Source organism: Adiantum capillus-veneris, chromosome 14 (assembly GCF_014529385.1).
Source record: "Adiantum capillus-veneris isolate H3 chromosome 14, ASM1452938v2, whole genome shotgun sequence".
NCBI classification, from domain to species: domain Eukaryota; kingdom Viridiplantae; phylum Streptophyta; class Polypodiopsida; order Polypodiales; family Pteridaceae; genus Adiantum; species Adiantum capillus-veneris.
The window spans coordinates 6,021,382-6,036,092 of record NC_140944.1 but is presented as its reverse complement, the minus strand read 5'-3'; the positions used below and the strand labels follow the sequence as shown (position 1 = coordinate 6,036,092).

Below are 14,711 nucleotides of genomic sequence, written 5' to 3'. Positions count from 1 at the left end.
GCGCATCTGGTTGCACCCACTCTTTAGGTCTATCCTGGTAAACACTGACGCTCCCTCAAGCCGATCAAGGATGTCATCTATTCTCGGTATGGGGAACCTGCTCTTGATGGTATTTCTATTTAATGCGTAATAGTCAATGCACATGCTCCATGAACCATCGTTCTTTTGCACTAGGAGTACATGCTAACAAAAGGGGGATAAACTGGGCTGAATCAACGCCTTCTCTAAAAGCTCGTTGACCTGACTCATAATCTCTTTCTACTGGGCTTTACTAACCCTCTACGGTGGTCTATTCGGTGGACTAGATCCTGGCATTAGATCTATGGTATGCCATGTGAGGAAGATCCCTCTTGAGGTACTTGGTCTCTCTTCTCTACCATAACGAGAAGCTTTGTGTTGCTTTCACCCACAACAATCCATGGTGCACTTTTTTGAAGAAAAAGTGACTATCCTGTTGATAGAACGATCGGCTTGTACACAATAGAGGGCGGTACTAATTCAATTACCTGTTAACTTTACACAGAGCGCTGAGAAGAAAAGAGAGCACAGATGCGTCCAGCGATCAGAATGTCACTGCGCACACGAAGACGGACACCCTATAGGCCCCAGAGTCTGGCGCCCCTTTTGGTATTTCTTTATTCAATTAAGAATAGACGATCCAGACATGTTAATCAAAGTCTCACAAAGCTGTCCAAACCTCGCGAGGACTGAAATTGCAGGGTCCTGACCCAATTTCTGCAGCATAACGACGCCAAAACCCATGTAGGTCAAAAGCACATGTCTGGGACGGATTTCTTTGCAATTCAGAAGCTTTATTGTAAGCTGTAACAGAATTTCAGCGTGCTGTAATTCCCTGTTTTGTCACTGCCATCTCCCAAAAGCTGGCAGTAGGTAATTGTTTTCACAAAATGGCACTGAAAAGCTCTGCACGCAAAAAATATGGTTAGAAAGCTTCTGCCCATATGCCACATTGATAGCTCGAGATCTGTGGCTCAAATTCTGCGGCAAATCACGACGCGATTCATGGGTGGCTGCTGCAAGATTTAGGTCCTCGCCTGGGGTGTTTGCTCTAGTCGATAAGTTATAACTCCTTCCCCTTCTGGTCCGGTGCTGGTCTGCCACTTCACGAGGTTGTGACAATCAATTCTTTTTCATTAGGTAATTTCTTAACTTAGTTTGTCATGTGTGAAGTCCCTCACCATTTAACTTCTTGATGTACTGCTCTCCCATGGTGCCAAATGAAGGGGTCGTATTTCTTGGAATGCAAGGGCTAGCACAATATCATCCCCAAATACATAGAGAATATGACATACAATGGAATTTTTTGTGCTTGGATGTGTTTGTTTTGATTATTTAGAAATAAAGAAAGAACTTTCTATTAAAGAACTTTGGAGGTCAAAGCTCTATCCTTTGGTTGAGAAAGTTTCCTTTCGAGACTCCTTGATGATATCTTTCCTTGAGTTGTAGGAAACATTTCTTGACAGAGTGCTAAAAGAAAGATACAGTCGAGTGTATGAGCAACCGGCAGGTAGACTCTGTTGATAGGAAATGAGTTTACTCGCAGAAAAGACCTCCCAAATTTGGTGCCTTATCAAATGAAGTTTATAGTGATATACATCAGAAATGGCTGCCACGGATTGAGCGCTTAATGAGCTGTTTTGAAGTAGTTCTGAGAGCCCCACATGCCCTTAGGTCCAACGCTTGAAAGTCATATATCAAAATTAGTGTTTTGAGTGAGATTGGACCACACGTTGACCCAATGATAATAAAATAGTCTCTCTACCTATCCAAGCAAGTTGGTTTTCTTGATTTTGGAAGGCACAGAAAGTGGGCAAGACCTCTCCTACATAGGATTCGAGAGACTTAATCTCTTAATTAATCAGGTATTCAAATGATGTCCAATTTGAGAGGTTAGAGGCTCTATGTGTAAGCTATGCGAGAGGGCTATGAGGACACACCTTCAATGCAAGAGTATGATGACAATGATAAGGAATAGGGCCTTATGAATGAGAGGAATCGGCGCGAGAGGGCTATGAGGACACACCTTCAATGCAAGAGTATGATGACGATGATAAGGAATAGTGCCTTATGAATGAGAGGAATCGGCAAAAAAATTGACATAAAAGTGACGTAAAGAGTGTTCCAATGCACAAGTCAACCTATGAACTTATTAACAAGAAGCTGTTGTTCAAGGATGACTAATCAACACAATCTTATGAGTGTGCAAGAGAAGGATTAGGGCTATCACTAGAGTTCGTGCTGAGAATGAAAGGGGACTAAGTGAAGCCCTAAATGCCTAGTGTCTAATAATTAAACCCTAATTAATCTAGGAGGGTAGTCGCTCATTGGTGGTCCCAAGAACATACTGACATTTAATTTACTATCCAATAATTAGACACACACACTTTTTTTTTCCGTAATGTCACACACACGTGTACACACACACACACACACACGCACAGGATAGAGGGAGGGAGAGAATTGTCTCACACACAGGATGCATGAGGTCTGTGAGTTGAATTAAAAGTTTTGGACTTCTGTCTTCAGTTTGTGTTCTAAAAGTTTCAAGTTTAGGAATGAATTCTTTGCATTGCCTTGTCTTGATGTGAATGGCTATCTGTTTTGACAATCACCAGTCTTAGTCGTTTTCGAGTTTTGTTGTTGTTTTTCAAACAATTAAATTATAATTCAAATTAGAAGTGCTTCAATATCTTTCTTTTCTGATTTGGATATTTGTGTGTCTTGATTGTATGTTTTGTGAGAGTTTATATATGTGTCAGTCAAGTAAGCTTTTCACATTTGTTCTGCCTATTACTACCGTCTTAGTCATTTCGCAGTTCTGTTGTTGTTTTTCAAACAAATAAATTATAATGCATCAATATCTTCCCTTTTTCGTTTTGCATGTGTGTGTCTTCATTGTATGGTTTGTGAAAATTTTTAAGTCCCTCTTGCGACCTTATGAAGGTATGGTTTTTCTATTGAATGGCATGTTTATTGAAAGCTTAGCAGGTTGTGTGCTCTGGTATTACAGTCTTTGCAATGTTAAGGCCACCAGTCAAGATACATTGTTGTTGCATTCACAAGGGAAGAAGCACAAGTCCAAAGTGAGATCAGTGTCTTCAGAGATGTCCAATGGTAAGAATGCAGTGGACTTACATGTAAAGGAGGACAAAAATAAGGTTTCTTCAAATGAATGGAGTGAAATAAGTCTCTGCAAATCCAAGCAAGAGAATGGTCTAAGAGAATACTCTTTCCAGGGAAATGACAAGAATAGACAGTCAGGAGATGCAGTTCAGAGAGATCAACCAGAATCAAATTGCAAATGTACAGAAGGAACGATGAAGGAGCAAACTATAGAGATGAAAAAGAAGGGAAAATTTTCAAGGGATCAACCTACGCCTCCATCTCGCAATGAAACGAGATCAAAAGCCAATGATGTGAAAGCAGGTGAAGCTTGTGGGAAACTAGTCACAGAAAAAATCAGTGAGCCAACTGAACCGTTAGTGGTTGAGGATTCCAGTTTAGACAAGCATAGGGACATATCATTAAAAAGGAAGCGGAAAAAGGTGATGGCTGTTGATGATGTGGAGGAAGTTTGCATGAGTTTGGTGAAATGGAAAAAGCTTATCAAGAGAGCTTTGAAGACTGTAAGTGGTGTTGCGTTTTTGTTTGCAGCTGACATGATTTGTCAACCTGTGCCCTTTTGAGCATTGTGTTACTTGATCATTTTGAGTGTTTTTACGTAACATGTGTTGATTAGAATGATATATTTTAGCGCGGGTACTATACATATATGCTTTCAACTGAACCGTTACATTTCTGCTGCTTCTTATGTGCCAGTGTGTTTCTTTGGCAACACATGCAGGCACCTAATGGCACTTTGAGAGTCAAGGAGCTTCAGAGATCTATCCTCCCCTCTTTTATGGAAATGGTGGAAAAGTCTGGGCTCAAAGTAACTAAGGCCACTTTTTCAAGAGAGCTAGAAAAGCAGGTAAATTATGAGGAATCTTTTTTATACTGCTAGGAATGTTGGAATGGACAAGTTATTCAAAAAGTGTAATGTGACAGCTGGGATTTAATGATCTCATTTATGCATTTAGAAATAAAAATTATCTCCATCCTACCTTGGTGTTTCACATAGAGATTTGATGCAATGGATGCAGATGATTTTTGAGGTACAGCATAGGGACTTCTCAGTACCATAGTTTCTTTTGGCTGCTACATGATGGTTTTAAGAGTAGATACTTGAGAACATTTTTGGTATTTAGTTTTGAAATACACCGCCGGAGGTGGAGAAAGCTTTTGGCAGATTTGTGTAGGTTTCACAAAGCAAGTCTGATGTTGGATTAAGTTTTCGGCCTCCTTGTCAAAGTCTAGGTGGCTTGTTTCTACTTCAGCTCTTTGCCTTTTCTTTACTTACTCCGTTCCGTTGTTTCTAGCTTTTGATATATCACCCATCTTATATAACTTTGTATCACTAGTAGTTATCCCCCCATGGTCTGTGGTTATTGTATAATCTAGGGGTTTTTTCACTACCAGATCTGTTTATATTTTGTTACGCCCACGGGCTGATGTGATGTTCTTAGGCGTGTAATTTGATTATGTAATACAAAGGGTACCAAGCCCTCCTGTTGTGCTGTAGCCCCCCTCAGTGGCATGGGCTGCTTTTCACCCAATGCTTCCGTGGTCTACCAACAGCCCTTCCCTACCCCTACCCCCCAATTTCTCTATTAGGTTGTGCAACCGGCATAAGGGTGATAGGCCGTCAATACGAAAATTGATCACAAAAGACATGCTTTGGCAGTAGCTTGAGCAGCCCCTCCTTCCAAGAAAGGGGTACATCTTACTCCTCCCAAGCCATATTTATCATTACCAATAAAGGTTCCCTAAGGTATTCCCAAAAGGAGAGAAAGAACTCAACAGTAAGCCCGTCCCAACGAGGAGATTACTATCTTCCTAAATCTCGCAGACTTCCATGCAACTCTGCCTCAGTGAAGGCAACCTCCAAATCTTGTGCTTGCTGTACAGAGATAATTGCAGCCACATGTGACAAAAAAAAGATTGCGTGCTTGTCTAGCTTCTTGGGTAATAGGGTGCGGTGCTTCAAAGATCTTTCCATAGTGGGCAACCAAAGCCTCTGCCAATTGCTAAGAGGAAGATGTCCATTCGCCAGAGGAAAGCTTAACTCTTTTGATGTCCTAAGATCGACGAGAATGATGCAAGTGCTTGAAAAACTGGTTGGAAAGACATCCTTTATCAACAAAAGCATGCTGCTTTGCACGCGTCTGCCATTTAGCCAAATTTCGCTCATCATTATGCCGTATAGTATACAGGCTGAAATCAATGCATTAAGTTCATTTTCCGAAAGCATGGAGGAATTAGCCATATGCATCAATCTTTGACGGGTGTTCCTTGCCTGATGTACATCTCCCCACAGTTGAGACATATAATACTTTCCATAATCGCTAATAACACTCTGGATCCGCATAACAAAGCGGAACCACGCAACATCCATATCTATGTACATATGGGAGGTCAAAGACGGGATTATGTCCATAATCATTGCACGAAAAACGTCATGCTTGAGATATGCATTATTGAGATGTAAAAGTCGTTTCCTAGGCAGAGAAGCAACATCCGTATACGGGCCAAAGTGTAAAGCCAAACATATAGGAGCATGATCCGAAAGGCATAAAGTGTAGTCGACCCTCATATCACACACAAAAGTGTCACATTGTTGTCTGTCAAAAAGATACCAGTGATCAAGGCGAGCTCGATAAGAGGATCGAGCATTATGCTGAAAGGTAAACCTTGGATCCCCATCATGCAAAAGTGGCCACATATCCAATGCATTACAGGAATGCATCATAAGATCCCATGCCCGCCGTTCCATATGCAACATGTGTGATTGGCCAATAGTATTGTTTGCAACAACTAGCACATTATTAAAATCTCCACAAAGAAATGCATCAGAACGCCAACTGCACATGGAGATATCTCTCCATAATCTTGCATGATCATTAGAAACTGTAAAAGCATAAACCCCTCCTAATTCAAAGGCTTCCCCATCAATAGTACATTGAACCACCATCCATCTTCCATTTGGGTCATTATAAGCAATAGTTGGCTGTAATTCATGCCGAACAAGCATAAGCACTCACGAGTAATTGGTATTGCGTGCATAGGCAATCCAATACCCCGCAAAATGAGAAATCTGTTGGGCAAAATGATGCTGATTATGCTCTTGGAGAACTACCACATCCGCTTTACATGTATGTACATATTGCCAGGTTAGGCTCCACTTGTCATGATTGCATAACCCTTGCACGTTATATGAAATGCATCACATTGAACCATGCATCCTATGAGATATATATAGAGAACAACAACACGAGAGAATCAAGTGGAAGTGCCCATGAGCACATCCACATCTATTACAGAAGCAACCATAGGTGGATCACAACCAGGGGTAGCAGAGAGAGTATGAAGAGCTCCTAGCAAAGAAGCGGATTCCCCTGTAACCTCTTCCTTATATGACAGGACTACCTTATCTCAAGCCTCCGCTATAGACTTATTATCAATATAAAGAAGCTTCGTTTGAGGTGCAGTCTTCAGCGGGGGCACATAATTTCGAGAGGAGGCTGGAGCTCGAACCTTAATCTTCTTTTTGGCAACAATCCAAGCATCCTTCCCTGTGCTCTTGTCTTTGCCCTTTCCTATCTCTTTGTCTTTGTCCTTTTCTTTTTTCCTTTCTTTTGAAACTGTAAAAGGTGCAGGCCCGTCGCCTGCACAGCCAGCCCGCACGCTTGCACTGCCAGCTCGTCGCCTCCCGTTCTCGCTCGCTGTTCACCTGCGCTCGCACTTCCCTCTGCCCGCCTGCCTTTTTTCCGTCTCCCCTCCCCCGCCCCCCCTCGTTGCTCGCTGGTGTTTTTCCCAGTGGTGGCAGCGGCTCTCGACGCTATCTGTCACCTTCGCCTTCGTCCTCGTCCATCTTCACAGCAGCAGACACTTATGGAGGATTTTGCTCCGCCAAAGAGGGACTCTACTGCAGCCCGCTCGCCCGACCCCGCAAAACCCACCATCAGACTTGCTCTTTCACGACAGAGCAAGCGAGTTTAGAGGCAGAGGTGATGCGTCTCCAGGCCACCTCTGTTATTTGCAAGATTCTCGGCACCAGACCTAGCAGAGGGGAAGTGCACGATCTCCTTTAGGCCCGCCTTCTCGCAGAGGTGGGCAAGATTCTCGATGTTCAGCTTCTCAAATGCGGCTACTACCAGATAGAGTTTTAGACTCCCAAATGGTGTCCAAAGTCATTGCGATGAGCCCCTTAGCCATCCGTGTAGTTCGAGCACATTTTCGACAGTGGTGCCACGATTTTGACCCAGCTACCAACGTTCTTGTCGAGGAGGCAGACCTACCAATTTCAGTTTGCTTCCCTGGCCTGAGGAGGGAGTACCTTCCGCTCCTTTCCAGGATAGGCTTAGCGATTGGGACTATCCTGGAGACACCACACACGGCAACCTCGGTAGCTGCCAAGGCGGCCGGCACGTATGTGTTCTCGTTCGGGACACCCACACTCTCCCGAAGGTCATCCTTTTTACCTCGGGTGCGTGGTGGTTGGTTTAGACAGAGCGTGGAGTATTCAGGCCTCTCGAATCATTGTTTCATTTGTCGGCAAATGGGCCATCTTGCAAAGGCCTGTCCACGGAGGAGACCCCGACCTACTCCAGAGGCCCACCGCCAAGGCTGACCAGCAGTATAGCAGGCAGAGTCACCAAGTACTCAGGTAGAGCCACCCTCCGAGTTTGGGGCTCAGGCGAAGGAGGGCTGGGAGCAGGTTCGTGGTTGTCGTCGGCAGGGGCCACCGCGCCAGCCTGGCATTCAGAGTGGTCATCAAGCTCCTGCCCAGTAGCAGTGGGTTTCCACGGGGAACCGATTCAATCCTCTTCAGCAGCACTAGGTCCCTGCTCCAGCCTCACCCTCGACAACCCCTCTTCCCCTCGAGTTCCCCTCCTCTACCACCCTCCCCCTCCTCCTCCTCTCTCTGCCTCTCCACCTCGCCCTCCTATCTGTGTCGATCCCCCTCTCCCCCCCTTGCTCCCTCACCTCCTCCCGCTCCAGTCCTACAGCCGTCTCAGGGGGTAGGGCCTTCCTCGGCTGCTAGGCGATCTCTTGGCAGTACCTTTGCCACGAGTCGATTAGCAAGAGAGGGACAGCCTTTCTTGAGACCCCCTCTTCTGGTGCAGACATCTCCCTTTGCAGCAGTTCCTCGTGGTCTAACGAGTTTCGACATTCGTCGTCGTTGGAATTTCTTTGCCTACGATTTTATACGGTTTCTCGGCCACCCCTCACTAGACCTTGAGGCAGCCTACTTCAGAGTTCATGTGTTGTTCCTTGCAGCTAGGGGGATAGAGGCCTTGGACTCAGCGGTTGGCTTCTCGTTTCCCCTATGCGGCAGGGACCAGGGTGAGTGGACCATAGACTCAGTGTTGGAGTGGCTGCAGACACAGGCCCTAGAGTTCTCTCATAACATGGGAGACCTAGGGGTTACAGACTTGCTTCAGACTCTTTGGCCATTGGCCAAGTTTGTTCTGACACCTCCAGGCGCAGCAGGATGTAGACACATTGTGGTCCACTTTTTTACTGACACACAGTGCCCGCCATGCTATGTACATATACATGAGGACTCTTGGACAAAGGAGGTTGCTTTACGCACGGCTTGGTCTACTGGGGCTTGGGTTAGGCACTCTTTGCAGTCAAGTCTATCTCGAGGACGCTCGGATGCGGATCACTCCCCATCCAAGCCAGCCTCGAAGATAGCACGGTTAGCTGCTGCGACATCATCAGTTCTCTCGCTCCCCACGAGGATCGTCTCATGGAATGTACAGAGATTAGGTGGGCCCCAGTTTCAACGTGAGAGGGGCCGACTGTGTTAGGAGCTTCAGTGATGCCTTGAGGGAGGAGAGATTGACCTTCTTATGCTACAGGAGCATCATCTGTGTGAGAGCCGCATTAGACGTCGTGGTCAGCTTTTGTGTGGACGATATGAGACTTTTTGGTCAGCTGCATTTGGACCTGGAGGCATCCAGGGTGGGGTATGTATGACTATTGTGGATTCTTTGCAGCAGGCCATTATGGGCATAGGGATTATTGTGCCAGGCAGGGCTCAGTGGATCACTATGCAGGTTTAGGGCTGTCTCGTGGGCTTCGTGAACATCTCTGCGCCCAATGCGGCGAGTGCACGTTCAGAGTTTTGGTCTTAGATTGTTGAGTCTTTGCCGTAGGCCTCTAGAGCAATGGTGCATAGGGGTGACTTCAACATGTTGGAGGAACCCTCTGACAGGATTGGTGGTAGCCATACTACTGTTCATGGAGTTGAGCTAGCAGCTTGGGAGAGGTTTTGTATGACTCTGCGGGTTTCAGATGTGTGGTAGCATTCCAGCTTTGTGGGGCCCCCAGACAGCCTGGCCTTCTCTCGTTCGGACCGCAGAGTGGAAGGCGGAATCTATTACGGATAGACGCTTCTACACTAGTGACTACTTCTGTGACTTAGGTGGGACAGTTGGCATTCTGGCAAGGACCTCCTTTTCGGACCATGCTCCAATGATCCTTATAGTGACTAATAGGCAGAGGAGGGGGAGCACGATGCTTCGCATCCCAGAGAAGGTCTTGCTCGACACAGCGCTTAGAGAGCGAGTGGAGGCTCTTTGGGCAGAGAGCTTAGACATGCAGGAGTCTCCTATTGACAGAGTGGCCTCAGGACTTGCTCATCTTAGTCGACTCTTTCTTCAAGAGTCTTTGGCACGCCTGGCTGCAGCGAGAGAGGAGCAGCAACAGCGTCTCCGACGGGGTGTTGCTTCCTTGCAGAGGATACACGAGGAGCATCCAAACAGTCCTTGGTTGGAGGAGCAGTTACAGCAGGCTCGCCAGGAGCTCCTCAGCACAGAGGTGAGGCATGATGAGTTTGCTTTCCATCGACAGGCATCTCAGTGGACCCAGATGGGTGACAGAGTGAAGGCGCTTTCTTTGAGGCAGTGGGACCGTGGCATACACATGCCAAGGTCAGTCAGTTGAGGAGGCCCGACGGGTCAATTGCTAGAGTCAGAGGACATGCGTGTAGTTGCTACTGACTTTTACCGTGATTTACTGTCTGCAGAGCCCCAGTCAGAGCGTCAGGATGCATGCAGAGAGCAGGTGTGGACAGAGATGCCTTGTCTTGTGACTTAGAATTGCGCTAGAGGCTTGAGTTGCCTCTACAGCTAGAGGAGCTGCACACGGCTCTTAGTGCACTCCCCCGTGGTAGCTGTCTAGGTGAGGATGGCTTGACTCCCAGCTTTTTCTTGGAGTACTGGGACTTGCTTGGCTCAGATCGTCCCATGTCCCCTTGCACGGTTTGCAGACCGTGGCTTTCTCGATTGGTAGTGCTCCAACGCCCGATTGGATGCCAGGTGAGGGTTTCAGGTGGATTCCCCCAGGGACTGCAGTTCGGTACTTGGGCTGTTAGGTTGGTTTGGACTTGTCTCCCGAGCAACAGATTGCTCCCCTCCTCCTGATAGACAGGAGGAGGTTGTTACATTGGAGCTCCGCACGACTTTCTTTGGTAGGCAAAGTTGTAGTGGCTAACCAGGTGTTGTTGGCTACTATGTGGCACATGACTTCTTGTTGGATCTTCTCGAGTTCTTGTATCAGCCAGGTTGAGAGGCTGATCAGGAACTTTCTTTGGTCAAGGTGTGACACTCACATAGCCCGGGCGAGAGTGGCATGGCAGGTCATCATTCTTCCTTGTTCTCAGGGAGGGTTGGGGATCATAGACCTAGCACAGCAGAGCAGAGCCCTTCTTGGGAAGTTAATCGTTAGAGGACTTCTTCCAAGTGAGGAGCCTTGGAAGGGGTTCTTGCTTCAGTGGCTTAGTGCTAGGGTGCCTCAAGCTGGAGGCCCCTGGCGACCCTCAACTCGATGGATTTTTACAGAGATGCGCACGCCGCATAGTTGGCTTGAGCAGGAGACTGAAGGACCACTTCGCTGTGAGTTTGCTCCGATCTTGGGAGCAATTGCGGCAAGGCGTGGAGTAGCGTTAGCCTACTTGCACAGAGGAGCGCATGACACAGCCCCTTGTTTGGAACCCCATGGTTAGCACTGAGAGAGGCCACTTGGTTGGTAGTCGGCCTCATGTTTCCTGGGGTCCCATGGCAGAGGGTCCGGCACGCTCTCTAGGTGACTGGTTACAGTTTTCAGGCTTGTTCGATGAGCTTCAGGGCATTCAGCTACAAGGCATGAGAGGGGTGCAAAGCATGTGTCAGGACATCTCAAAGGTAGTACCAGCTGAGTGGCTCACACCTCTCGGGTCAGCAATGCCCAGATGGATGGGAGCCTTCACGCGACTAGAGGTTCTCATCTCAGTTCGGGCTTGCTTAGAGACTATACCCTCCCGTTTCTTTGAGCTACAAGGTGAGGGACGCTTACACCGAGTTGTGGTAGAGGCCCCGCAGGTGGCAGGGTGCTGTTTTGAGAGGATCCGCGTGGTGGGCATGTGTGGGAGGACTAGTGTCATAGATCCCGACCTAGCAGCTCTTGAGACTAGCCACTGGAGACTGTGGGCTTGGGAGAGCTATCCATTGGCACGAGTACAGTGGGATCCTGGAGAGTGGCTTTGGAGGGACCCTTTCTCCTTTGCAGACCATCCAAGTGTCCCTTTCTTTCAGTACACTGTTCGACTAGGACGTCACATACTGGCAGCGCAGAGAGAGGCTCGTCTTGTTGCAACACCTCATTGGCAGGAGGAGGGTCTCACAGCTGAGTTCTTGGCAGCTTTTTGGGAGAGAGGTTGTGGGACTCCAGACAGCCAAGACGAGTCACTTTGTTCCAGTGGTTGGTTGCACACAGAGCTACAGCAGTTGGGAGCTGGCTTGTACATAATTGTCTCTCAGCAGCATGTGCAGCTTGTGACCACCTTGTGGAGAGTCAGCGTCACTGTCTTTGGGACTGTCCTTTGGCACAGCAGGTGTGGCTTCGTGTCCTTCGGTTGATGCCAGCTCTTTCCACAGCTCGGCAGTACACTTGGGGGGCAGCTGCTTGGTCCACTCTCACGGGCCCGGCACTTGAGTTTGAGCTATCTTCCACCAGCAGGATGATAGTGATGCAGGGGGTCCGACCTACACTCCAACCTGCTATAGAGCTTACTCCACAGGAGTGGTGGAGTGAGAGAGAGGAGTGTTGGGAGCTCATTAGTGGCCTAACACTCTGGTTCATCTGGCGGGCCCGTTGCTTCCACATCTTCAAGGCTCGCCCTGTACCACCAGCAAAGATTGTTTGGGATCTTTAGCTAGAGCTAATCCATACTCTCAGAGGACAGTTCGAGAGACTCCAGGACAGTTCCGACCGCATGCGGGAGCGCAGAGAGGCGTCGACTCTGGCATCCTGGGCCTTTTTCCACCATGGTCCAAGGTGTGCTCAGATGGCACTACTGTCCACTTGTGTTGCTCTTTCCTCCTCCCATCTCTTGATTGTGCCTCATTGTATATATGCTGTTTTTCATTGGGAGAGTCTCCCCATCATGATTGTTGTAGCCCTCTCTTGTAGAGGTGGTTGTAGCCCTATGGGCAGTTTTCATTAACTAAGAGAAGGATCTTTTTCTTGCGAGAAAAAAAACTGTAGAAGGTGCAGTCTTCAGCGGGGGCACATAATTTCGTGAGGAGGCTGGAGCTTGAACCTTAATCGTCTTTTTGGGAACGATCCAAGCATCCCTCCCTATGCTCTTGTCTTTGCCCTTGCCTATCTCTTTGTCTTTGTCCTTTTCTTTTTCCCTTTCTTTGAAACTGTAGAAGGAGGTGCAGTAGGTATGGACCCCTGTTTCCCTTTCCCCTTATCCACGGAGGAGGGCGTTGGTGAACTCAAAGCACCACTATGTCTAAATTCCGGAGGGGACTTTGGGGGTGGAGAAGGCTGTGCAGGGGGTAGCGCCAAAGGAGGAAGCTGGAAATGGGGTTCTAGACATTCTAATTGCATGCGCCCAAACTTACCACATCGAAAACAAGTGTTGGCAAATTTGCCCCATTTCAGCTTAAAAGGGCGTTTCCCTACTAACGGGTCACTTTAATTTATCATTATGCCTGTTGGTGTAGGGACATTTGTATCCCACAAGATGCAAAATCTATTAGTGTTCGCATCCAACCTAGGAGGACAAACCACTTTTCCCAACTGGGTAGCCGTAAGGGGAAGAAAGTGACGCCTTGTACGAGGAAAGTCCACCACCTCCACCCATATTGGACTTTTATGCCAACATCTATTAGTATTCGCATCCAACCTCGGAGGACAAACCACTTTTCTCAACTGGCAGCCATAAGCTGAAAAAGTGACGCCATGTACGAGGAAAGTTCACCACCTCCACCCATACTGGACATTTATGCCGAATGAGACTCTGATAGTCCTTAGTGAGAGCCCATGGCAATACATGTGTCATTTGCATGTTGAAGAACAATGGTGACATTTCAAGCAGGCCATCCGTGGCCTCATTGTCAGCCAACAAAACCTCCTAAAATCCTCGAGCTTTGAAATAAACCCCACAAACCGCCTGGTGTTTCAGCATGAAATCCACCCATTGTCCCACATCCTGTGCCGTAGGCATTTTTCCAGGAAAGAAAAGTATAACATCATTTAACGCATACTGGGCAATAGGATCCATCAATTGCTGAACAGGAATGACAACGTCTTTCTCAGGTTTCGAACTCTCCCAGGCCCTACATGCATCTTCAAAATCATCATGCAAGCATTCCTTGATGAGGGCCATTGGATCATCTGATGTCTGTCATGAAACTTGAACCCGCTGATTTTTCCATGGTGATCTTGCATTGTATCGAGATTCCATTCCTTTGCTACTTTCTAATAGAACTCAAAGGCACTTGCTGTACAGTTTAGTTATAGGGAAAACTTTGTAGAGACCATTCACTTTTAAAAAAAAAAAAACGTAGAGAACACTCACATTCACACACTCGCTACTTCACTCACACACACACACACACACACCCTCACTCACATCCTAAAACATAGACACAAGCGAAACCCGTACAGGGGCCATCAAGGGCTGGCTGCGTAGAGGAGAAACAATTGCGACAAAACGCATACACACACACACACACACACACACACACACACACACACCCCCTAGAACAAAACGCGAGTTGACAGAGAATAGCCTACGAACTGAGAGCCAGTTGGTGCCGAGAGTGTGCAAGGCACTCAGGCTTAAGGGTTGGTACTCATAGAGGGTTGAGAGCCCTCCCCCCCCCCCCAAACACGTACACACATGCGCGTGCGCACACACAAATGGGGGGGGGGGGGGGGGGCTATATTACTCCATTTTCCTTGGCAGCAGCAGGTCTGAGTAGTTGGTGCCAAGGGAGAAGACACTTTGTAGACCCTTATTTTCTAGGAGAGGAGGCTTCATCCTCACGGTGATGGATATGGGAGGGGAGATCGATAAAACCGGCCTGTACAACGTAGAGGGCAGTACTATTTCAATCACCTGTTAACTTTACACAGAGCACTGAGAAGGGAAGAGAACACAGTTGCGTCCAGCGACTAGAATGTCACTGCGCACACGAGACCGACACCCTGTAGGCCCCAAAGACTGGCGCCCCTTTCGGTATTCCTTCATTCAAATTAAGGTAGACGATCCGACCACTTAGCACAAGCTTTCACAAAGCTGTCCAAAC

The 14,711-nt window shown here is 47.5% G+C and overlaps 1 protein-coding gene across 3 annotated transcripts in view; it reads left to right on the top strand.

Annotated features, from left to right (window-relative positions):
* Positions 1–14,711, top strand: part of LOC147441834 (zinc ion binding protein) — a 151,381-nt gene that overhangs the window by 119,429 nt on the left and 17,241 nt on the right. For all 3 annotated transcript variants that reach the window (XR_015190156.1, XM_086528234.1, XM_086528232.1), the window contains exons 5-6: positions 3,032–3,647; positions 3,866–3,991. Coding sequence is in view for 2 of the 3 variants with exons in the window: in XM_086528234.1 (XP_086384360.1) it covers positions 3,032–3,647; positions 3,866–3,991 (742 nt within the window). In the remaining variant the exon portion in view is untranslated. The remainder of the gene's footprint in view (positions 1–3,031; positions 3,648–3,865; positions 3,992–14,711) is intronic.